This window comes from Microplitis demolitor, chromosome 7 (assembly GCF_026212275.2).
Source record: "Microplitis demolitor isolate Queensland-Clemson2020A chromosome 7, iyMicDemo2.1a, whole genome shotgun sequence".
NCBI lineage: Eukaryota > Metazoa > Arthropoda > Insecta > Hymenoptera > Braconidae > Microplitis > Microplitis demolitor.
In genome coordinates, this window is record NC_068551.1 from 21,914,986 (window position 1) to 21,941,235 (window position 26,250).

The 26,250-nt window shown below is 31.5% G+C and overlaps 3 protein-coding genes across 4 annotated transcripts in view; 1 reads left to right on the top strand and 2 right to left on the bottom strand.

Annotated features, from left to right (window-relative positions):
* The window catches only part of LOC103569474 (cilia- and flagella-associated protein 298), a 35,923-nt gene extending 21,140 nt beyond the window's left edge, over positions 1-14,783 (bottom strand). Inside the window, exons 1-6 of the mRNA XM_008546790.2 lie at positions 14,627-14,783; positions 13,876-14,352; positions 13,627-13,776; positions 13,474-13,559; positions 13,226-13,396; positions 12,893-13,108 (exon numbers count right to left, since the gene is read on the bottom strand). Coding sequence (XP_008545012.1) covers positions 12,893-13,108; positions 13,226-13,396; positions 13,474-13,559; positions 13,627-13,776; positions 13,876-14,014 — 762 coding nt within the window. The 5' untranslated portion in view covers positions 14,015-14,352; positions 14,627-14,783. The remainder of the gene's footprint in view (positions 1-12,892; positions 13,109-13,225; positions 13,397-13,473; positions 13,560-13,626; positions 13,777-13,875; positions 14,353-14,626) is intronic.
* LOC103569478 (uncharacterized) lies at positions 3,356-8,148 on the top strand. Its single transcript, XM_014441769.1, has 5 exons — positions 3,356-3,827; positions 4,499-4,709; positions 5,854-6,314; positions 7,370-7,667; positions 7,807-8,148. Exons 1-5 carry the CDS (start codon positions 3,685-3,687, stop codon positions 8,086-8,088), a joined length of 1,395 nt encoding a protein of 464 aa, XP_014297255.1. The 5' UTR covers positions 3,356-3,684; the 3' UTR covers positions 8,089-8,148.
* A 1,770-nt stretch (positions 14,784-16,553) lies between the features above and the next one.
* LOC103569473 (rho GTPase-activating protein 7) overlaps positions 16,554-26,250 on the bottom strand; it is a 62,330-nt gene continuing 52,633 nt past the window's right edge. For both annotated transcript variants that reach the window (XM_008546788.3, XM_008546787.3), the window contains 3 exons: positions 19,128-21,287; positions 18,886-19,037; positions 16,554-18,797 (listed from right to left, as the gene is read on the bottom strand). In XM_008546788.3, coding sequence (XP_008545010.1) covers positions 18,221-18,797; positions 18,886-19,037; positions 19,128-21,287 — 2,889 coding nt within the window. In that variant the 3' untranslated portion in view covers positions 16,554-18,220. The remainder of the gene's footprint in view (positions 18,798-18,885; positions 19,038-19,127; positions 21,288-26,250) is intronic.

A 26,250-nucleotide genomic window follows, 5' to 3' on the forward strand; every position in this document is an offset into this window, starting at 1 on the left:
AAATTATTGAGCTTTGTTATTAAAATTTTTGCAGTAATTTCTTGTGACTAAATTTTGAAATTTAAAAAATTTTATGGTTTTTATACCAAATGTCCACTAAGTAGTTTTTCAAATTTTAGATCTGTAGATCTTAAATCTAAAATTGAGATAAAAACTTTATTTCAGTTCCAAAATTTTTTTCCAAATCAAAATTTGGAATTTTCATCATTTGATAATTAGCCTTGTTTCAAATTTTGATCAATAAATCTATACCAAAAAACATATATATTAATATAAATATATAAATGACAAAAATCTGTCTAAAATTCAAATATCAGATTTCTGTAGATCAATTTAATAAATTTATTTTGAATTTGAATCAAAAATTTTACTTCTAGATTCTATGGACATTTAGCCTCTTTTTCAAAAAAAAAAATATATATATATATATATATATGTATATATATATGAAATATTAAAAAAAAAAATTGAATAAATATTTTGAGAAAAGTAGATCGTTTCGAACAAGTACTGAAAGCATGTGTGTCCTAAACATCTAGAATGGTTGTGAATCTTAAAAGAGCCCGTAAAAGGCTTTAAAGTATAGACGGAAAAATACATCAGTCATAATGAGCTAATTATGAACTACTTAACATAGTCAACGATAAAAAAAAAAAAAAGAAAATATAACTATATTATTTTTAGTCGTATCGCTCATCACAATTAGTAATCCAATTACTACCCTTTTTCACTTTACTACTTACTACCTTACCTTGACTCTCTTTATTAATTTAATTATTTTTTTTTTTATTGATAAGAGAACTAATTAATTTAAAAACTATTGCATGGTTTGACGTTTTAATAATTAACGTTAATTATTATCCTGCCTAATTAACTAGACGTTGCTGACAATCTATTAATAAATTATCTAACGCAACAAAATTATGATCCAATTTGAATTTTAATTATTGATAATTAATCTATTTACTAAAAAAATATATATGAATTATATATAAATATATATGAATATATTTTTTTTGTTATTAGTGCCAAGATATCGCATTAATCGAAATTTGTCATGAATATTTCAGATAAAAAAAATTTAAGCAAATAAATAAATATTTTGGAAGTAAAAAAATAAAATTAGAGTGAAAGATTAAGCCGCATGTATAGAGTATATAATTATTATAAATTCAAGTACTTTATAAATATATAAATAAATAAATATTTATATTAATACAAATATAAATGTATGAGTAATTAATAAGTAAATTAATGATATTTTTATGAGTAACGCGCAATTGTAGGAGACTACGAAGTACGAAGTTTATTAAAATTTTTTTGGCTCTAGTGTTAAGTTAGGGTCATGATAATGTCTCGTTTCTCGGACGCACTTGATATTAAATCAGCCTTTAATCGCAAAGTGCTCGTGGCACCCGAAACTACCGCCGCGGGCACTGAGATTTATAAATAAAATAATTGTAATATTCGCAGCTTTTATTGTTACTTATTTATGGTTTTTTAAAAATAACCTGTAAATATATCATTTTCGTTTACGGATAAATTATTGTAAATAACTCATTGTATAATAATTTTATTAAATATATTATCACATTTTTTCTCCGTTTAAAATTATCATCGACTATTAATTTATCCTTTTATTTTTAATTATCTGTCATATATCTCAACTCAGCAAATTTATTATGACTTTTTAAATCCAAAAATTTCTTCAGAATTTAAACGACACATTTTCAAATTTTTCACACTTTGCAAAAATTGTAAGACTCAAAAATCGATATGCCAAAAAATATTTAAAAATTTTCCAATTTCCTCGCTCATAATAATTTAAATTTTTATTAAACTTGATGATGATTTGCTGAATACTAGAGTAGTATAGTTTAAATCTCTTTATATATTTAAGCCGATTAACTCGAAACTGAAGCACAAACACTTCAGTCTAAAGCAATAAATATCCCGAGCAATTTAAATATCAGATTTCATAAAAATTTCTACTCGACTAAGTTAAAAAATTTTTTTTAATCAGCACAAGTAGAAAAGTCTGATAATCATCCGGCTAAATGTATCATCAAATAAAAATTAATTTTCTAATTGCAACATGAGACACATTTAATTTTTTAATTATAATCGATGTTTAATTAAATTTATTAAAATCTCAAATAAATTTTTTTTTCAATCTTTCAAAAATTGTAATCTACTAAAATTATTTAAATGGCGACCGCTTCGCGTTCGAGTTGTGCAAGGGTGAAGAAAAATGTAAATTTAAAAAAATGAATAATTTCGTTGAAACAAAAAAAAATATAAAAATTTTCTAGAGCAGAGTAATTTTTTCCATAATTCATAATTAAGCAGCCATGTTTTCTAGCGAAACCCGGAATAAAATAAATATCAAATGAGCATCATGTCATAAAATTGAGATGAAAGCCAAAAATGATTGAAGCCGCGCTCTCTTCAGCCCGTGCCCCCAAGCTCAGGAGAGTGACCTCTGAACCACATTCGGGGGTACGTGACCTTTCAGATGCTGTCTTACCCGAAATAAAGTATGTATCTCAATTGTACAGCAGCACAGTTGTATCCTGGCAGTCCACTACTCAAACATAAATTTAATTCTTATCCAGCGTGGAAACAGTCGAACTTCCGCGCAAGCTCAGCCTCGACTGAAAGCTCGTGCGCTCGCGCACGCACTCATATATTTACAATCAAACCGGCTGCACGATACGCACATCCCAGACACCCGAGCTCTGTTTTCAAACAACCGGCAGTAGCTCCAGTCGCGAAGAATCTCTCGTACTAGTGCTCTCTCGCGCCCGCGTAATTAAATTTTAAAAATAATAAATTTTAAAAAATTATAATTATTGAGATAATTAAAAAAAAAGACCGTTTTTTCGGTCGTGTGATGTACAGCAAACGTCAAAGATGGACGGAAATGAGATCAGTGTCTTGTGCTATTGTGGATATTTAAAAAATTTTTCTAATTAAATATTTAATAATTACATTTCTTTGTTTTTTTTTTTTTTTTTTTTTTTTTTTCCATCAACTGTAGACATTAATCAGATAAAATAACGTGATAATTTTTCCAAGCACTTTTCTCTCCCCCTCACATTCTTTTTCTCAAATTTATTATTTATGTCATTGTAATTTTTCGAATTGTAATTAATAATTTTACTGGCAATGAAATTTATTAAAAAAATAAAAATCAATGATGTCTATGAAGTGGATTAATAAATTGAGATAAAATATATATTAATAAGATATTTGTTTATTTTATTGCACGACAAGTAAACACGCGAACGCGGACCCATTGATCTATAAAATAAAAAGTTTTGTTTAATTGAAAGTCACTTGAGAATTAGCTGGAAACATGTCAAGTTCTTATGAATACTTGAGTACGCGTGTCATACATTCGAATGGATATGTTTATTTTAATAATAAATGGGATACGATACTCTAGAGAAATATACAGAGGAACGTAACATTCGTCTGGGGGAATACTATTATGAATATTTGACTGTTATGTGATGGGTTTTGTAACGAAATAGCGAAAAAAGTTAAAATACTTACTTTTTTAATCGGATAACTGAAAAAATGGATGTTTGAATTTAAATTGCATTTCATAATTGGCATTGACGTAGAACACGATTCGTTCGTTTTTGAAATTTGAGGAAAAATAAAATAAACATTTGAAATATGGGCCGAAAATTCAAATCTCGTTCGATACCAGAACAGGACCGAAGGATTTGTGGTGGTATTTGTTTTTGTCAGTTCACTATCGTAATAAGTTGTGTTTCTTTGGTTTATCTTACTGTCGCTATATATATGCCATCCCACAGGTAATTTAACTTTTTAATCTACCAATTAAACTTGTGTAATTAATTTATTTTTTTTAAAGTTTTATTTCAAATGTTCATGCTAATTCGCTTAGATTAACAAGAACTTTTATTTTATTTTATTTTATTTTATTTTTTTTTTTTTTTTGTCGACTTGTAAAAATATTTTTTGCATATAAATATTCTTAAATTTATATAAAAAATTTTTTAAATATTAAATTTATCAAACATACAGAAATAATTTTTTAAAATTTTGATGTGATTTAATTTGCATTATGAATTTTTTCAAAAATATGATTTCCAGGTCTAAGAAATTTTTTTATTTAAAATGTCAGTAATAAATAATAAGTCAAGAAATTTTTCATAAACTTTTAATAAAATGGAAAGAAAATTTAATTTTAAATATTAAAGTGAATAAATTTGCATTATATTTTTTTTTTGAATACTTGTATTGAAAACTATGGAAGTTTATTTTTTTTCAAACGTTCTGCTCCCCCAGTTTGTGCTAATTAATTTATATTTTAATTTCAATCTCCTCAAGAAGAGATTTTTTTTTATTTAATTGCATTTGAGCCTGGGAATTTTTAAATTTAAAATGTCAATATTAATTTTGAAAAAAAATTTCCGTGTGCCGGAAGGAAATAAAAAAAAATAAAAATAATTTATAATTGCAGAGCATTTAACGCAGGTATCGATCCTGAACCCGTAATGTGCCAAACAGTTAATGCTACACTAGTAAATTATTGCGCGTGGGCGAGTTGTGGGGAATGGTGTTTGACCAAAACGACAGGATTCTGTCCGCAAATTCACGCCACTGTCCGACGTAATGGCACTGATTTAATTCTAGAAAACTGTACCAAGTTTGGTAGCATTGCATGTCCTCAAGTAAGTTTTATATTTTAAGCGACACCTACTCAAAAATTTAAAATCAAAATGCGCGCTCAGAAAAAGTAATTCAAATTTACTAAACTAGGATCTAATTTTTCAAATTTTAGATTTTCATTGATCTGTAAGAATTTTCTATTCAGACTAAAGAAATTTCAAACCAAAGAAACTATACAATTTTTTTTCTGCCAAAAAGTGGCTGAGAAAATGCCCAGGGAGTGAACACTAGACCGAAAACTTGCCAGACCAAAATTAGGCTGAAATTCAACCAATACCTAGGCCTGAAAATGACTGAAAACTTGAAAATTTTCTCTTTTATATTGAGTTGCTTGAAATTTTTTGAAATTCTATAATTTTATTAAAAAAAAAAAAAAAAAAAAAGTTTGGTCGAAATTAGGCCGATTCAATTTATCGGCCAATTTTCGGTCTCTGTATAAAGAGTAATAGAATTTCGTCGTGATTTCAGTCAAACTTAGGTCTCTTTGACTAAAATCGTATGGTTTCTGCGTGATTTCGGTCAGATTTAGCTTTTCCAGCCCTTTTTCAGCTAAATGTTTTTACTCGAGTATTCTCAAACTTCATTTTAGCTCAAGGTCCTACGTAGATCTAAATTACATTTTTTTTGTCCAAAAAAAAAATTACAACAAATTAAATTAAATTTTTCTTTTCATAAAAAAAATTTAATAATTTTTTTTTCCTGTCAGTTTGTAAAAGAAAAGTAATTTTTCTCTGATCATTTTTTTTCCTGACAGTTTGTAAAAAGAAAAATATTTTTTTTTTTTTTTTATCGAGAGTATATGGGATTCTATTGATATGTTATAAAAAAAAAAAAAACAAAGATGAAGGTCACACGTAGGATAATTTATATACACGAATACCAGGGTGCTGTTTAATGCCAGAAGGGCATCCCTCCGTTTCCATAGAAACCGTCGCTTTGACGGTCTCTTACTCGCTCTAGAATTCCCATTTAACCGATACGATAAAACACTTGCTCGCGCAATTATACTCTAGTTTATTAATGTCTAAGACAGAACTTTTAACAAGCAGTAAATTAATTAATTACTCGAGTACTAGTACGCAAATTTAAATTAATTGAGTTTTAAAATAAGAGCGGATAATTGAGATAAATAAATTATTTCTGCAGGTAAATCTTCTGAAATTGAAGAGATACAACTGCAACAATGGTAGCGAGTGCGGATCTCTGACGGGTGTATTCAATTGCAGTCTCGGTCACTGTGCAAATATGAGCGAGCTGGTGCTGTGTCACCACAAAGCCGACGGGATTATCGTCGACAGCGAGAAAGATAACATGAAACTTAATGGATTCTTTGATTGCCAAAACTCAAGGTGCACCAAAATAAAGCGGCCCTTCTCCTGCGACCGCTACTGTCCGAAAATAAATTCAAACAATATTAACGTCTATCTCATGCAGGACGATAATATTATTACGGCTAAATGTTCACGTGCATCGGCACTCAACAAAGCTAATGGAAATGCCCTCGGTACTCGACTAGATACTCCAATTCAAATTTGGGAGGATATTAATAACGATTCTGCTATTATTGCCAGCTGCTTTGCTGTCAAATTCCAGGGAAATGTCATCAGGTATCGGTTATTGTTTATTATTCATCATCAATAATAATACCATTTTTAATTCATTTTTACTCAGACAAATTATCGGAAAATTGGATATTAATTAAAAGTACTTTCACTTATTTCCGACTAAAAAAATTTTCAAATTTAAATGTCAACCTTTTTTTGTTCAAATTTTATTCCACAGCCGGTTGAAGAACGACAGTCCCTGTGATTGACGTAAAAACGATCTAGGGTCAACATGTTTGATATGAAACATTGACAGACTGGAAAATTACCCGAAAAAGAGTCAAAACCTTTTTCTACGAGCTGAGACTGCCTCTATTTTCCCTCATAAATAGAAATAAATTTTTCACAGCCGAAAATTAGTTAGCCGTTACTTCCGCGCAATTACCCATTTAATTTTATTGCGTAAAATATATTTTACGTAAACGTACATATAAATTTCGACATTGATGTCCGTACAGATGTGGCTGCAATTAATTGTAATTAAATACCAACATACATTTGAAATTTAATTAACATTTATTTTATACGCATATATGCTGGTATTCGGCTAAATAAACTAGGAGCGGTAAAAAATCTATTGATTTTCCTTTTTAGACAGTAAAAATTAGTAAATCATAATTAGCCCAATTTTTTCTGTACACAAAAAAAAAAAATGAATAATTTATGTGAGGAATGAAATTGAGGATAAGAATAAAAAAAGTTTATTGATGATTATTATCGCGTTAGTGGGACACTCCTCCTAAAAAGTAAACAAGCTTAGTCATACGATCGATTACTTATACTTGTAAAAGTAGTGTTTACATGGAGTAGACGTTGATATGAGTTCTACTTTTAGATATCCAATAAAAAAAAAAAGAAAAATTTTTTCCGGACAATTAACTTTTTTAATTTACATTTAAAACGAAGTAAATGAAAAAAGTTAATTGTGGGAGTTTAATTTGTCCGTAGAAAAAATAAAACAGCCGAGTAATGAAAGAAAAGTAAAAGTGGAGCGGAAGGTGGAGCGAGTGGGGGATAATTAAAATGGAAACAGATGGTTTAATTCATTTTTTCTACAGGACGGAGGACTGCGTGAATGGGACGACGATCGAGCCGGCGAAGATCCCGGGGCTGTGGATGAACCTGACGAGCTTCTTGAGTCTCTACGACAAGAGCCTGGGGAAGCCCTTGGACCCGACTAATGCGTATCTTCCCTCTCAGCGGTCACTCACGATCTACAATACTTCGCGGCTCTACATCAATCTCGAGGGCTGTGTCAACACTCTGAAGGGCGAGTGCCGCGATTTTCTCCAAACTCATGGCCGTGATGGTGACAATCAAACTGCACAGAGCCGCTATCCTTGCTTTCATAAAAGAGTAATTGTCAATATTTATTTTTTTAAATTTCCATTAACTGACAGCAAAAAAAAGCGAATTTGAAATATTTATCAATTAATCATGAAAAAAAAATGTTTACCTGTCACCCATAAAAAAAAAAAAAATATTTAAATTACAGAATGATTCATCATTCGTCGTGGCACGTTTCGATCTTAACAAGACACGTACCGAACTGCTGATAGCAACAATAGTTCCATCAGTATTATTTCTAATAAGTTTCGTGACACTGGTAATAATAACACGTTCAGTCCAAGTCGGCGACGACACAAAGATGCGGTGCCGATACTGCACCGAGCGACAGGTCCGCGAGGGCGAGGACGAGGGTCTGGTCCAAACCAGCTCGGGATCAACGACCCAGGCCAATTCCACGGCTACAGAGATACGCAGTATGGCTTTATAGCAATTCAAACTTAACATAAACTCGTCAATGTACGAGAAACTACCATTGATCGACACCGAAGCCGAGGACTCTTGTTGAATACGTAACTAAGCCAACACTCCCAATCCAATACAATACAACTTTTCTTCACTTAAATTATTTTTTTTTTTTTATTAAACTTTTATAAATTTATTCGTCTGAGAGAACAAGTCTACAAGTTCAAACTCAAATACTTTATCGATAAACTTTTGAACAAAGTTACATATATATAAATATATATATACAAATATAAAAGAAGGGCGGGCAAAACGTAACTGGACAGACAAAATGGATTACCCTAAAAATTGGGTAAAAACTTTTTTTTATAAATTTTGAGAGTCAACAATTTCTTTTCAATTTTTTTTCGGCATTTTTATTTACTAACAATATTGTAAATCTTTTTTTTTTACTTATACTCGATACAAAAAATTTTATGATAGTCATTTTTTGAAAGTGGTTCGATTTGTCCTCCCGGAGAAAAGATTCTTTTCTAGGAACTAGAAATTTGGTAAAAAAAAAAAAAAAAAAAAAAGATTCGCCGTATTGAAATGCACACATGTATTATTTCCTCGTCGGTTCCATTTTGCCCACCCTCTATCTAATAACATTAAGCTGAAACTTAAAAGAATCTTAAAGAAATTTAAAATCAATAATCGATTATTAACTACAGAAGCTATAGGCCGTCGTTTGACTTGACCTATTGGCATTTAGCTTTGTCGGCTTCTGTTACTCCCTCGCTGTACATCGTACGCGATATAACGACTAAATTAATAATCGATTACCAACGAAACTTTGTATGAGCGTACGCTCCTGGCATTTAATAATAATAAATGACAAGTTAACTATTGAAACAATACTCTGCAATTTATAATTAAATGTCGGTGGTTGAAGGCTCACAACTTATTTTATTTATTATTGTCATCAATAAATAAAATAAAATATTTAATTACGCCCTTAGCAAAAACTTTACAGGTACCGAATTTTTGAATGCCGCGCGAAATAACGGAGGGGAAAAATAGCAAGTATTTTCATATATTAGTCGTGATAAAAATATATCAAATATATAAGAATATTTTTTCACATTTATTTTTTCCGCGGGTATTTTAATAAAGCCAATTTTGAATCGGGAGTAGAAAAATTCTGTCACGCGCAGATTGACTAATTTTTTTATAAATAATTTTTTTTTTTTAACTAAAACATTAATTTTGTATTTTTTTATTGATTTAAAATTAATGCTTTAAGTAATTAGTGAGTTTATTGATTGATTAATTAAGTTGGTGTTCATAAAACTTTTCTCCCTGTGTTTAGAGTGTGTGGGAGGGAAGGAAGAAAAAGATCTGAGTAGTTAGAGTGCACTTTAGTCTAAAAATACTTTACGCTAGCATCAGATTTTATTCACAATAATAATAATAAAGTAGTTTTATTAATTTGCATTAATATCGCGTTGAGATCGAGTGGTGTCTTCCTCATTTATTACAAAAATTTATGCGATATTTAACTTTAATTATTGAGGAAAAGTAAAATAACTTCCTAAAAAGTAATTTTTATTTCTTTAGCTTTTGTCATAAAAGGTTCGCGTGATCTCAAGAAAGTCTTGGAAGATAAAATAACGGCATGAGTCGTAAACTTAAATTAGAGGGACGATAAACATTTTTATTTTGTGGCTTATAAATATAATGAAATATATGAAAACCTTTTTGAATTAAATGTCAAATGTATTTCATAAATTTATTAAGTAATTTTTTATTTGCGAAAATGAAAATTTAAAAATTTATGAGATTTATTTTTAATTACAAATAAAATTTTAATTTTTTAAAATGCGATTGCAGGATATTAAATTTAGGAAGCGTATTTTATCTTTCCTCAATAAAATATCATTATTATTATAAAAAATATGAATGTAATTATATATATTTTAGCTCCCTGGGGCCAATAAAGCTTAACTTTGATATTTACGTAACCGCGATGCCTTTTTATTCTATTTGCGGAAATTAAAAAAATATTATCCAAGAAAAGTAAATATCAATAGTAAATACGCCGGCAAAGAAATATATAAGAGCGAGAGGAAAAGAGAGAAAGAGACAGAGTGAGTTGAAGAAAATTGAAAAAGTCTTTACACAACTTCACCTTGTCCAATATTTCATAGTAATCAATTTTTATTCCTTATTCCGGTCACTAGATACGTGCATATATTTATCAATTCTATATATATCCGCAATAAGTATAAATGTAGAAGATATGCTCGATTACGGCTGGCTTTTGATGCACCGATTTATGAAATTGCATTTTTACTGACAATTTACGTCAGCATATTCAAATTTTAATATATATATATATATATATTATATACATAATAATAATAATGATGATTATCAAAAAATATTAAAATAATTCAAACCGTCGTAAAATTTTATACGCTAATATTCTCGCATTATTAAATCGTAATTAGGTCGATTAATATTTTATCGGTTTGATAAAAAAATATACACGCTAAAAAATAATTAGTTTTTAAAAAATTATGATATACAAGTTCATTAAAATTTTATCTGGGAATTGTAATAAAAAATGTATGAGATACCGTTTACGATTTAATAATATTAACATTGTAATTCATATTAATATTTGTATGAAAAAATATAAACATTTTTGTGGCCTATCAATTGTTCCAGTAAAATATTTATCAATTCAACTGACTCGTGTACTATAACAATTAAACATTTATATATATAAGATTTATATTGTTAATAAATTTTTGAATGTCTATACAGGGTAGAAGCACCAGTTTTGGACGCTACTTTTTACTTATACAATATTTATTGCTACTATTATGTGCAATTGGTATCGTTCAATACGATGCGAACATCAGTGATGTTTTTCATACATTGTATAAATAAATTTATCAAAATTATTAGTGCCCAAATAGTAATCAGTCCCCCAGTGTCCAGAATTGGTAATTTACCCACAGTAATTTATAAATACTGTTAAATAAATTATATGTAATTATGACAAATCACAACTATACTGAATCAATATCAATTATGCATATCGGCGTCTTCAATAAAAAATTTACTGATCGAAATTCATATAAAAATATTTTTTTTATATGAACACAGAAAAAATGGATTTTTTGGCGCGAAAAATTTTTAGTTGTCTTAATAAATTTTTCAAATTATGAATTGGAAACAAAAACTTTCTTAAAGCAAGAAATATTTTTTTTCTGAGTACTATTAGCAGTTCTTATAGTTAATGTTTTCCAAAATTACAAAATATTTCAAATATTTAAAGTCAAAGTTATCATTTTAGGCGCCAAAAATTTAAGGATGCGAAAAATTCAAAAGTTTTCTACTGAGGATGTCGATATATGTTTGAAGATAAAATATTAAGTTAACTTGTGTTAATTTAAATTTATATTAAAAAAAAAAAAAATGATAAAAATATTCACTGTAATCTATGTGCCTTCTTCCATTGATTTAATCTATACTTTCTTGTGTACGTATGTAAATTTGTCCATATTCAGCGTTAAGAATTACCATGATAATAATAATAATTAATAAATGTATCACGTATGGTCTAATGAGGCCTCGTATGAAATCGATCTCAACACCTGCCACTTAATTTATAACTTTTTTCCTTTTTTTGTAACAAACGTACAAATTTGAACGAAATCATCAGTAGACTAAAGTCTTGATATGATTGTGGGCTGATCAATGATATAATTTTTGTACAAAATGAATAGAAGAGATAAAAATGGCCACACGATTAAACTATCAATGAAAGTAGTAGACAATTTTGATGAATATAAAACTAAGTTACGAGTATGTCTACCATTTAATTTAAATGTTAATTCACTACTTAGCTTTTATTTTTAGACTTCATTTAACAGGTAATCGATTAAAATAATAATTATAATTACATTGTAGAATATGGATTGCTTGTATCATTTAATACTTGTAATATTTTCTGCGACGCTAATAAAAATATATGACAAGAATAAAGATAATAAACCAAACAATGGTATGGTTCAATGTTGATGTTATTAATAGTTTGTAGTTGGATTCATAAATTAGAGGCCGACTACAGTAAAACATGTTTCTGTAATCTACTATCCTAGATATAGCTGCCGTTTCAGGACAGAGGGATCGATAAAAAGCGTGCTACTTTCCGTTGGAAAATTTTTAAATAATCGATGCTGCTCTTGTGTTCTTACTTTCGTTTGTCACAAACTTTTATTATTTACTCAACTCACGTAACTTTTATTGTATTTTTTACCCTTGGTTTCAATTTTCACCTTATCAATCATCTTATCTGTTATCACAATTTTTTGCGGCTCGATAAAGTTAACTTTTGCTTTTTATTCACGAGATTTTTTTTTTTATACTTCAATTGAAAATAAAATAGACTAGTATTTAGTGCGTTTTTTAAATTTCATAAAAATTTGGGAGATAATTTCATTGAGTAAATTTTTTTTTGGAGAAGTAAAAAGAAAAACTTGGTATTTTCTAACTTCTCGTTAAGAAAATTGACTATTTTCAAAAATTTCGGAAAATTTTCTTTTTCCATAAATTAAAAATTTTTTTTATTAAATTCTGTTTAAAAAAAAAATTTGGAAATATGAGATACGAAAATTTCCCGCAATTTTAATCTGAATTTCGGAATTTCCAAACACATTTTCAATCAGACTACGGAAATTCAATGAAAAAAATTTCATTGGAAATTGCAACAAAATTCCTTCTATACCAACCGACCAAAATCCGTATCACCCGCATAGGATAGATAAAAAACTTACCTTCATTTCTTCCTGTCGTCGATAAGCGTGCATCATAAATTCCCTGCGCTGGTCATCATTCATTAGAGGTTCACGCGCCGGCTTACCGGAGCCGCGCTTCTGGAGCTTGACGACAATCTTCGTCTTCTCATTCGCGCCCAAATAATCTCTCAACTTCTTGCCGCGTATCATTTCCTTGCCCGAGAACCACAGCTGAGTCACCTGGACGTCCATCACCTAGATAAACATTTACATATCAGTATCCACATCCACACATACATATTTATATTAAACTTATTTATTTATCCCGGCTTATCCAGATAAGATTGCCGGAATCGCGGGTACCCGGATTACCTCAAGTGACGCCTGGGTTCCCGTTAAGTCTTCAGCATTTTCAAATTCCTTGCGGATAACATCGTGAGGTGGTAATCCCATCGGATAGACTATCATCACTGCACCTCTTAGTTCGTCCAACGCTTCATTAACTATTTTTAAAGTCATCAGCTTATCATCAGCAACAAGTTTCTGTCATATAAATTACCATGATTACTTTTTTTATTATTGATCATTCCTCCTATCAATATTTCACAGCAAAATTTTACCTTAGTTATCATAGCTTGCGAATCCTTGACAGCTTTCCTCAAAATTTCTTGCATTCTTTCATTCGGCTGACGGCCATTCCGACGCCCTATTAAATTATTTATTATTTTCTATAATTAATCATCTTATTTTATTATTACTAAAATATTTAATACCTATAACATCTTTATTGAACGTCCATCCACCCATAGGTGAACACTTGTCAGCCCACTCGTCTTTTAATTTTAACTCGACGACTTGTTCATCCGTTAATCCCATCATGTTGGACGGCAACATTATACCATGTTTTGCCAGTTCTTCTATTTCTATTTAAATTTTAATCATTTATTTTTATTAATTATCAGTAATTATTAGTTTAAAATGATTTGGTTAATTAGTTAATTTAAAAAAAAGTAAATACGTACCATAAGCAATGCGATTTATCTTTAGCCGACCGTTGTAAATAACAGTTATTTCCTGAATGACGTCGTCGACGGGTGTATCAACGGTGGTATCATAGAGAAATTGACTTTCGTCACCTTTTTTTACGTGTAGCCGGACCATTTTTTCTTGTCTCTAATTAAGGTAAATTCAAATTTAACGCTGATTGAATAATAAAGCGCTCGGAAAATTTGATCTACTAGTCTGGGGTTAGGATTGTTTGAAAGGTAGTAACTAAGTTAAACAGTTTCCTTGACGACTGTAAATTGATCTAATAATACTATAGTATAGATTGAAAAGAGTCATATTCAAATCAAATAAAACCAATAGCTTCGAAATTTTCAACACTAGATTTTTTTCTAGTCTAGATTTTCTATTGATTTTCTATAGAAAATCTTAGTCGGCGATCCTGAGCAACATCAAGGCGTCCAGTGGATGTTTGAAGGCCTCGGAGACGTCTTCTGGAAAAATAAAAAATATAATTTTCAATTAAAAAAAAAAAATCAATTAATTAGACTTTTAGAATAACAAAAAATAAATAAAGCTGAGGCTGAAACATTTGAATGAGTGTGTAGCAGACATCAGACAAATTTAAAATTCTAACATTAATTTTTAAATTTTATTTTATTAATTATTTACTCTATTTATAAATTGTTTGAATTTGTCTGATGTCTGCTACATTCACATTCAAACATTTAAAAATAGAATGAGAGTAAATAGAAATGCAACACAAACCTGTAGACAAAGAAATTTGAAGACCTCTAGCCCGGCATTTTTCCACGAAATTATCGATCGTCTCTTGACTTGATTTAGTCATTAAAAATAAAATGAAATCTCTTACTTTTATTCACTTCACTAAATACTGACTAAATCTTACTTACACATTTATTTAATCACGTCTACTTCTTTGTGTTTGGTTTTTTTTTTTTTTTATTTTTTACAATGACCGATCCATTGTCGTTGCCCGCACTTTTATTCAAACACTACAACTTCATTATAATTAAATAATAAATTAAATCTGACTTTATTTTTAAATCACTGTCAAAATATTAATTAATGAATTTATTTAATTAATTATTTTTTTAATATTGAATCAAGAAAAACAACCGGAGATGTGAACAATGGCAATGATGGAGTACTGATGAGCATCAATATGAAGTTGGCTGGAGCTTTATTATTTTCATGGCCTCTCATTGGTTTAAATTTTTCAAAATTAACAAATCGAATAATTTATTTGGCTGATGTTCTGTAAGCCAATAAAATTTATTTAAATTTGAACGGACTTCAGTGTCTTGTGGGTAATTTAAAATCAAGGGAGAAGTTAGTTCCACACTTCACAGTTTAGCGTAAGCATTGTGAGCTCGTCATTGTCAATTTATTTAAATTCAGTGTCATTGTAATAAATAAGATATTTAATTTAATTGCTCAGTAAAAAATGTGTGTGTGATAGTAGTGAAGTAAGTGAATTTGAAAAGTTAAAAAATTTTAAAAAGTGCTAGTGAGTTTATCAGTATAAAGTCACGGTTTGTTTATTCGATTTAGTGATTTCGTGTTTTATTTTTTATGGCGTCGTAAATAAATAGTGAATTTAGGGTGATTAGAATAATTATTTTTTTTAAATTAGAAATTAAAAAAAATAAATAAACTTTAATTAATATAATTATACGCAAATAATTTTTAATAAAATTTCGCGCCAAGTTGCCGCTACTGCGCGTCACTGTATTCGGCGTTCAAATTTTTGCTAGAGTGGGGGCGGTCGATGAATCGCAAAATCGATAGCTTTGTATCAACTGACGGTTCGATAGCGGCAGACAGTATCATCGAAAATGGCAGCAGTAGTCCAGATCCTTCTTTACGTTTGAATTGAAACACAGTATTGCAATGGCGTCGTGTAATTATCCATTGAATTTGTAGCTCATAGTTATTGTTTAATTAAATTGTGCAGTGTTTGTAAAATTTAAATTGTGCAAAGTGTCTGTGGTGTCGTTAAGTGTTGAGTGTTCAGTGGTAATGTAAAGTGTTACTGATGGCTGATGCTGATAACTTCCTAGTTCCTGATCAAAATCATCTGGCATCGTCTGGTGAGAAATAGCAGTCAAGTGACGTTTGTTTAGCTGCAATACACTTGGAGCAATTTAATTCAAATCTCCAAGTGTATTAGGACACCCTTTTGCATATTATTTCTCCACCAAGGTTTGTTCAAACACTCAAGTGTTTTTTTCTTTTTAATATTTTTCTATCATATGCCGCCATTTTATTTTGACAGACAATTTTTAATTTTTCTCCAGTTTTTAATATATTTTTCAAATATTTAAATTTACCGCGCAAATAATAATAATTAATATATTAATTATTTTATTATCAATGATTTTATAAATGTACGTGTTCGTATCACTACACGATTACACTGTACTATATATATATACTATATATATGTAGTGTGTAGACTTCTGCAGACTGCTTGTCGCCATAGCTTTGCAATCAAATTTTTTATATTTCTTTTTGAATTGGGTGGAAACCAAAGTATAAACTTTTGTACTGGTATTTTTAAAACCCCAGACGAACCACAGAAAATTTTCATAAAAATTTCCATAGAGAAAATAAAAAATGCTACTGTTAGATTTTTCAAATGCATAAAATAAGAAATAACACAACCAAGTGATTATTTTTTAATCAATATAATATATATTTATATATATTCGTCATTTTAATATGATACATATTTACAGTCGATAAGATATTGATTACAAGAATATAGATGTAATATTTTTGACATGACAAATATCATACATAGATTTCATTTATTGTTATCATTATTCTTTTTATCATGTCTTTAATGCCACTGACGCACTGTCATCACAAAAATACAATATATTTTGTTATTATTATTATTATTATTTTTTTTAATAATGTGTTACATACAGATACTTTTATATTTTAAATACAACATATTGGAACACTTTACATGTTATTATTTCATACACTCATAGGCGTTTTCAATAATTCACTTTAATAATTATTTCATGACTAGTATTAACTTTAAATACATTGATAAATATATCTCTAATTCATTTTGTTCACATATGTATATGTTATTTGTTTTATATTTTTTTTTGAGGATGCGCGAGGCATTAATATTCATTAGAGGCTTTGTGATGAATAATTTCAATGTTTAACTTCCCAGGTACCGATAAATTAATGCAGTGCATCTTATAATCTACTAATGGCTCTAAATAAAATCAATAATTTTATTATAGTTAATTTAAAGTTTTTTTAGTTGAGTTTAAAAACATTTCTCAATGTAGTTTCAATACTTTCTTTGACATTTGGTAAAGCTATTGGCTCTACCAATAGAGGCAGACAAATAAACTCCGTCAATCACTCTATCAATCCCATTTTACCCAACTGACCGCACACGTTCGTCCACACAAAAATATATATATTTTTTATATATTATTATTATACACATATTCACATTTTTTAACGCTCTACAAAAAAAAATATTATCAATTTTTTAACAATATCTTAATTGTTTATTTATTTGTTAAATATAAAAAAAGGGTGTATTTGGTCCAAGAAAATAATATAAAAAATTCTTATGTTAATTAAAAATATACTTTTCAGTTGATATTAATCATAAACTCTTAATTAATAATTATAAATATTTTAACTTAATAACATTCAGATCTTACTTTCTTTTATCTCAAATTTATCAGCACTCAAATTTTATCAAATTTTCATATTTTTAATGGAATATAATTACACATTTTTTTAAAATCTTCATAAAATATCATATTTTTCATAAATATAACTTCAATATTTTTGTTGACCCCAGAAATGTAAATTTTGAAAAACTGGCCCCGAAATTTTTGAATCAAAGTTATAATTGGTTACATTCGGCTCTTTTCGTTTATCTCCGTAATTTTTCTGTACTATCCCATAAAGATGGAGAATTTTAATCAAAAAAAGTGCTGAGGATAAATTACATAACATTTTGATATTAATTACTCATAATTTAATCCGTGTAATTTAAAAAAAAATTTGTTTTGTCTTTATAAAGCGGATTAAAGTTGACATGGAGACATTGACATTGAGATTCACATGATATATATATATATATATATATATGTATATATATATATATATATTATTAGATATAATATACTCTGTTGGTTATTTATGTATTTATTTAATTAAAATAATTTACTCCTCGTCAATAGCCAGAGGTACTGTTAAATAATCCATGTCATCTCTGGATGATGAAGAGTGGTCAGAGATGCTTGACTCTTGGAATCCGTACAATGACGAGCATTGTACGGAGGCCCAATCTCAGACCTTACTTTCCGGGCCATCAGACGTGTGCTTGAATGAATTACGTATTTTACTTAAATAAAGAGCGGCGATGTGACCGTAGCTTTTATTATACCACTCAGGCGTTCTTCCTTTAGTGTCGACACGTGACAAATGCATGATACGTGATTTTCCACTTCCGCACTTCTCGATTAGATAACGCGAAGCCAAGACGATCCCACGAGTCCCTCCCAGCATCACCGGCGCGTCTGGATGCTGAACTGATGTCTCAACAATAACGCAAGCGTCTTTCGGCAAGTCTGTCCGCCAGGTTCTCAGGACGCAGTAATCACGTGCCGGTAATGGACTCATGTTGCCCGCCGCGTACTGGAATATCTCCGCGTTCGCGTCCAATTTTTTAACCATGCGATACTTCAATAGCTGCGGGTCCCATATGTGCCGTTCGCGCAACACCCGTTGCAGCAGTTCATGTGGTGGCGCTTCCACTTCCGTCGATACTCGCCACAGACGCAAAGGATGTCCGTCTCCAACTTTTTTATATGCCATTTCCACGCTGCTGTCTGCTGGATTGCTCACTGTCACCCAACCGCGGCTCCTATAATTAATTAATTAATTAATCAATTAATAAAATTACTTGATAATCAATGAATTCATTGCTTAGTAATTAAGATTTAGGCACTTACTTTTCACGTGCTTCCTTTAATAGAGCACTTGTACAAGCATACATATAACCACGCCAGTCTTGTTTCATTTCTGATCCCAGTTCTTCTAAACCAACGGGAACACTTTCCTCCATGTAATTAAAGTGGCACTGCGTCAACATATCTGATGAAACCTTAAAACACAAAACAAATTAATCAATTAATTTATTGGTTTTAATCATAAGAGTTAATAATCATCAGAAGTAACTGTGAATAAAATTTACCATGAACAATTCACGATGCATTTTAACCAAATACAGAAGACAATCATGTGCCGCTTTGTTTTCGGAGAGCTCACGTTGGTCTGGAATACCAACGGTCTTCCTGCGTCGAGGTGAAACACTAGATGATCGATTGTTAGTGTTCGAGTTGTTGTGATTCAGGTGAAACAAGCTGGGAGCAAGACATACTGACAAATTTGACGCGGTCATTTGATTGTACGGCGAGTTGCTGGCGACGTGATTCAAAAAGTCGAGAAGAGTTTCCAACGCTTCGCGATGTTCGTCCGGTAGCAGTAGGAGGACACATTGAACTGCGTCGGGCCGCAATTCGACTGGTACGTGTTGGAATATCGCGATGAATGTTTCGGACAACTTGTTGGTAAGCAATGCCTCAGGTAGCTCGCGGAAGTACTGTTTAACTAGATCCGCGACGTCAAATGCTTGTTGGCCATCGAAATTAATATTGTCACCTTGAATTTCAGTCATCGCTTTGAGCTTTTGTATGCGGGAACGCACTCCGCTCTTTCGAAATATTCCAACCTGATCGAGTGCGTTGGCACGGAGCCATCTCAGCGCTATCTGAATGCATTTAGGCAGAGCCTGTCCAGTGCGTTGCAATGACAGTAGAAGTGGAACACCAAATACTGTTTTATCTTTGTAGTCAGGGGTTTTTATTTTACGGATAAATTTAGGCAGCTCCCAATTCCAACCGGTGCGATGAGTTGGACAGTAACGTTCCATGCAGGCGGTCAATTTCAGCAGAGCAAGTTTTCGCAGAACAAGCAGTTGTCCGCAAGACATAGAGGCCATTGCTCGTGGGCAGAGAGGATCCAGTGGCTCAGGATACAAAGAGCCGCGTTGAAAACTGTGCCACCTAACAACAGTTCCCTTGTGTCTTGGTGACTCATCCTCAGGATCTGAATCACGACTCGCCATTGTGGAGCTGCTCTCCTGACTAGCGACTAATTCCGAGCTACGCGATCGCGATTTCTCCCGATAAACAGTAACTTGTTGCTGCTGCTGCTGCTGATGGTGTTTGATCAATAACTGCTGTTGCTTGCGATCAATCACCAGATCATCGCGCGCATGACGGAAGCTCTTGTGGAGCTTGTCTTCGCGTTTTAGAGCAACAACTTTTAGCTCCTTGTCAAGTAGCTTTGACTGACCAGACAGCTTGTCGCGATAACGCTGTGAGTCTTTGCCAAGATTAAGGCTCCCACCCCTGGTGCCTATCGACGACGGATGAGTAGCTTCTCCACCGGGAGTTGTTGAGTGACTCGTTAGGTACTCGAGCACTTTAGTGTGATTGCTGTTGGCATCCTTCAGGTACTTGTGTCGCCAGTTTGACGGCTGGCACTCAGAGTCGCTCAAGGCGCCTTGATCTTCCCGCATACCGCCACCGCGATAAAGAAATCTCTTGGCTTTATTTAATTTAGTCCTTGTTGATCCGGTTGTTGATGAGCTCGTGGTGATAGTCGGCGTATTTGTGGGTCCGCCGCTCTGAGAACCGTCCGAGCAGTAACTCGATGAGTCGTCGCCAAATGGACTGCTTGTTGTGGTCATCAAATTGACTGATGGCAAGTGGTAGGGCGAGTTGGGTAAAGTAACCGGTGATGACGGTGGGTTGGGCGACGGAAGCAAAAATGCGTCGCCAAATGACATCGGAGCAAGTCCAGTAGGTGACACGTCAACGCAGTTGAGATCTTTCATTTTCTGCTGCATCGATATCACATCTAGCACTTGAGGTCCGCTGATAACAACGCCCTCGCGATTCTGACGCTTTCGACGGCGTGATTTAAGCGACTCAACCCGTCGTAAAAATGCCTTAGCGCCGTCTCTTAGCCGCTCGGAACCGGTGCGACGAAACTTGGGACTCATGTCATCCGAGTTTGGATTGCTCGTGATGTTCTCAAACCTGACACTGCCGTGTACTATCATCGTTTCTTCAGGTTCGTCGGTTTCCAAGCGATCTTCCAACGAGTCATCGGGACAAGGAAGCTGTCCCGCGGCTATTGCTTGCAATCTCTCGACATTTGCTTGACTTATATCGCATATTCGTGACCATCTTCTCGTTTTCTTTTCAAACGTCCAGTTCTCACTCAATGCGCACTGTGTATCCTCATCTGAGTCATCTCCTCCTCCTCCCCCACCTCCTCCGCCTCCCTGAAGCAAACAAATAAAATAAAAAAAGATAAATATAAACATAAACATAAATAAGTTCCCACACACAGATAAATAAATATTGTAATAAATTTTTATTTATATTCACCATGACATTTATAACATTATTGTAATGGCGTCAATAAAAATAAATTTTTAAGATCGAGATCGAGATAAAGATAAAAAAAATAAAAGTAAAGATGACGGATAAGAGCTAACAAAGAAATCGACACAATTCACAAATTATTAACAAGCCGAATATAACTTAAACGAGCCGCGTTATTGCTGTAGCAACACTAGTACAAATAAAATACCAGACAAGTATGATGTGAGTACGGATAGGAAATAACAAGAGCTGATGGTGATACCGAGTCCTAAGAGCTGATTTGTTTGTGGGTGGGCGGCTTTCGAAAACCCGCACAAGTTTCGTTACGAAACTTGACGCCTTTGTCACGAGAGAAGCTAATGTATGGGGCTGTGTGACCTGACCTCGTGTGACAATGGACCTAGTTTCTCGGTGTACATGTGCACCGTTCCTATGTGTGGATCGCGCGCACTTATTATCTCTTTCTCTCTCTCTCTCTCTTCTCCTACTTTCCTGCCAATCGTTTCTCAACACGGAAAGTCTACTTTAATAATAATACTACACCGATTATTGCCTTTTTTCATCCACACACCAGACTATGACTCGTGACGTCTTTCAAAGACATCCAGCTTTGTTAGCCGCATTGCAATCTTTTTTATTTGCAAAAAGTTGTAGTGTACCGAGAACTGGCATAGAAAACCGACGCCACTGCAAACTCGTCACCCTCAGCCCTACTATCCTCATTTTCCTTTTATTTTTCTGCCATTTTGCTAAAAGACACCGGCTCTTTTTGTCAGTTATTTTCTTTTTTTCTTTTTTTTTTTTAATTAATTTATAATAACTACCTTAGCTACAATGTCACAACCGCTTTGCAGAGAAAATACATCTACATGTTTATCTAATGATCAATTAAGTTGTTAACATTTAAAATGAAAGTTTAGATGAATTGACGGGTGTGTATTAAATTGTCCCAGGGAAATATGACAACGGCGACATTTTCATTGAGTATCAAAGACGCTGTTACATTCTGTGTAAAAGAGATCTCTATATAAATATATACATATATGTGCCGTATATATTTGCGATATGAGATCGTCAATTACGTGCTTGACTACACCACGACGTTTTAATTTATTTAATTAACGTTTCACTTGGTCCCGGAGTTGCTCGTAACTGTTAGCTGTTAGCCACCAAGAGAATCTACGTGTCATTGAGATCGACAAGGATGCTCTGTAATTGCCGCGTAAGACTTTAACGGCTCTCTTTGATGCTTTTGATTCATCCGTAAGCGCGATACTTAACTGCAGCCTGCGCTCTTACGTCGGGTATTTTCGGCAAAACATTTTATAAAGGGAATCTCTCAAGAAACATATCATGTTTTTTTTTTTTTTTTTTTTTTTTATTTTTTAACTCAACTTATATTTTTATTTTCATCTTTATCTCCCTTTTTATTTTTATTATTAAATCGTTATTATATTTTTTATCCCATTTAACATTACATACTTTCTATACGGTACATCAACTCGTAATTCTTCCATCGAACGCGATAATTTTTGATAAAGCCTTTTTTTTTTTAATTTTTTTTTTATCGGCACTTTTATTTAATTGTAAATTATTTTTTGGGGTAGACGGGTACTTTCCAAGAAGATCGATCAAACGAGTTCGAGAAATCGACTTACTTGTCTTACACACGTACACACAGTACTTTAGAGCAATGCAACAGATCTTATCCGAGTTTAAAGTCGCATTATACAAACGCCTCGATTTCTTCATTTGCCCTTGATTCGCCTCTAACAAAAATCACGACTTGTCTTATTATTGCTCTACATTCTCTTATGTTTTATTATTACCCACAACAATTTACTCATGTTTATTTTATTACTCGTAATAATTACGCGTAACATTTTTTACCTCAACCGTATTCGCGCCAATTTTTTAAAAATTTAAATTCATAATTAATTTATTTATTTTTTTTTAAATTTCCCGCCGTGAAAATTTTCAAAAAAATCAAGTTTTTTTCAAAGTATCGAGTTGTCTCAAAATTAAATGAGGTCTAAATTTAAGCCGGACCGGTCGATTAATTAAGAGAAGTCTTAAGATTGGCCTACAGGATCATCCGTTTTTCAGATTTTTTTTTTTTTTTTTTTTTAAATAAATACTTTTCTGTTATCGAGCGTCGAAACGCAACTTTACGACCGAGGAAAACTAACATAACTAGATAGCAGCCCATAATTAATAATGAGTTGTTCTGTTTAGTTAACCGAGCTCCACTATAATATCAGTATTGGAATAGTAGCAGCAGTATAAAGTTTAGTGCCGGAAAGTCTAGCTTAAAAGCACCGCCCTCTGAGCAATGAGTCCATGAACGGAATGCATCCGGCATGCACCCGGTTCGTATTAAACCAACGACCGGTTATTGCGTGGATGATAAGACCAAAAAAAAATAAAAAATCCACGCAATGTGCATACACTGCACAGGGCCCACCGAGAAGCAAAGTGGATTTTCTCATATCGTTGGATCTACTGCTGTACGATCGCATCCGCCTTCATATATACATACATACATATATCTATATATATGTATAATAACTTTGTAAGACCTCCTTCATCATATAGACTTCTCATAGTTGTCCTGTTTTAACGCGTACATAATTTACATCTACATATAAATATCTATATATGTGCATATATATATTTCTAGCAAGAAGTATAGGGTATAATAAACACTTGTTGTTTATTTGTATAATTAAAAACTCTTGTCATTGCTCAGGATTTAAAAAGCATTCTATCAACGTCCATTAATTGGCTGAATGTACCAACGGTTCCAATTCCCGTTTTATACTTATGATTATGATACTTATACTTTGAATGAATTATTTTGTTATTTAACTCACTAGCAGACATGTACTGCAAGTACACATTTTCTTTAAACGGCATTTAGTTACCCAGGCTCTAATAGCACACCCATTTACTCCTCATAAATCCCAATCACTTTTACATACTGCCAGTTAATCATCCGGCTTACAGGAAAAGTATTTCGTTATTGTAAAAAAAAACTTGATATATATTAATATCACCGGGTGATTTAATAAAAATATACGAGTTACGCAAGATTAATTACCGGGTTTTTTTTTTTTACGAAATTAAAAAGCGGTTTAAAAACGAAATTGCAAATTGCTTGTAATTGTTCGGAGTTATTAAAGGAAAGTAATGAAAAGAGTTATTAAATATTGTGGGTAAGGAAAAAAAAGATGTAGACAGATGCCATGCAGTCTGGACTGGCTGGTGATGGCTGAGGTGTAATGGAGAAATTTTGTTTTTGCTAATAACGTGAGCTGATATGAGGAGAAATCATCGTAGATTTTATTTAATGTCCATTAACTATATGTATGATACGATAGATCAACGTAGACGCGTGGAAAGCGTTTGTATGTCCATCTTTATAAACCCAACTCAATTTATATATCATATATAATTGCGTGAGATTATCATAGCCATCGAGAAAACTGGTAGCAACGTACGATTAAGAGATCTCTTATTAAAGATTGTGAAATTAAATATATACTTTTTACACTTTATTATTTTTTTATTCATATTTAGATACTTGTAAATAACAGGTATTATTATTAATGGATTTTACCTGGGGTAAAATAGGCCACAAAAAAATTTTATTATCTAGAATTTTTTATTTTAATGCTAAATTTTTTTCGACGGCCCATTTTGCCCAGATTTTTTTTTTAAAACAAAAAAAAAATTTGCAGAAATTTAAATAGCGAAAAAAAAATTTTTTGTTCGGAGCCCAAAGTAAAAAAAAAAAAGTTATCAAAGATCACGAATTTAACGTCAAGGTGAATTCATGACTATCAATCGTCCTCGAAAACTAGATGCAATCTGCCAAGGGTACGATCATTATAACGGTGTGACATACAAACCGCGTCGAAGAAACACAGAACGAAATAAAAATAATAATAATAATAATAACATCTATAAAATTAAAAAAATAATCAACCAGTTGAAAACTCGTTGTAACGGCTAATCATTGCTACCACCTCATCTTTTTGCTATTTAGCCTCCACGATTAATCAAACATATTTATTATACCCATTAAAAATATATATACTTATACATAATCATGGTTGATATTTTGTTCGCGTTTAAAATCTCCATAAAATAAAATAAAGTTTATTAAAGTAAAATATAAATTTAATCGTCTGTTACTTTTTTGCCGATTTTTAATGATCTGAAATATCAAATTGACGATATAATATACAATATAATACATTTAAAATTTTTTATATGGTCGTCCTCATTGATACCGGGTTTGAAACTCGTACCAGCCAATAAATGATCCCAATCGCAATCGGTATTATATAGATATATAGATACAAGATATAAGATACATATATATATATATATATAATATGAAATAAAAGTATGTAAGTATATAACGCAGGTGCTTGAAATCGTACCGCGCAGTCTGTCGTACTTGTAAGTAATGTGTAATGTATATATAAGTAAAGTAAAAGCTTTGGTTATGATATGTGTACAAGTTGGGTAGACTCACTGGTAGACATACTGGAGACCAGTTTCCTACTTTTAAACGCATAACTACTCCTGGCAGGCCAACGACTAAGTAATTACAGCCTACGGTATTGTAATCCACATATGTGTTCGACATATGTATATCAATGTACTTATATATTTTATGTAGACAATGAAAAACCGCCGAGTTGTGAAATTTTAAATAATCCAAGTGTTGATGATAAAGTTTATATAAATAATAATAATAATAATAATAATAATAATAATAATAATAATAATAATATCAGTAATGAGGGTAATAAAAAAAAATTGTAGGTATGTATGATTATAAGTTATAAG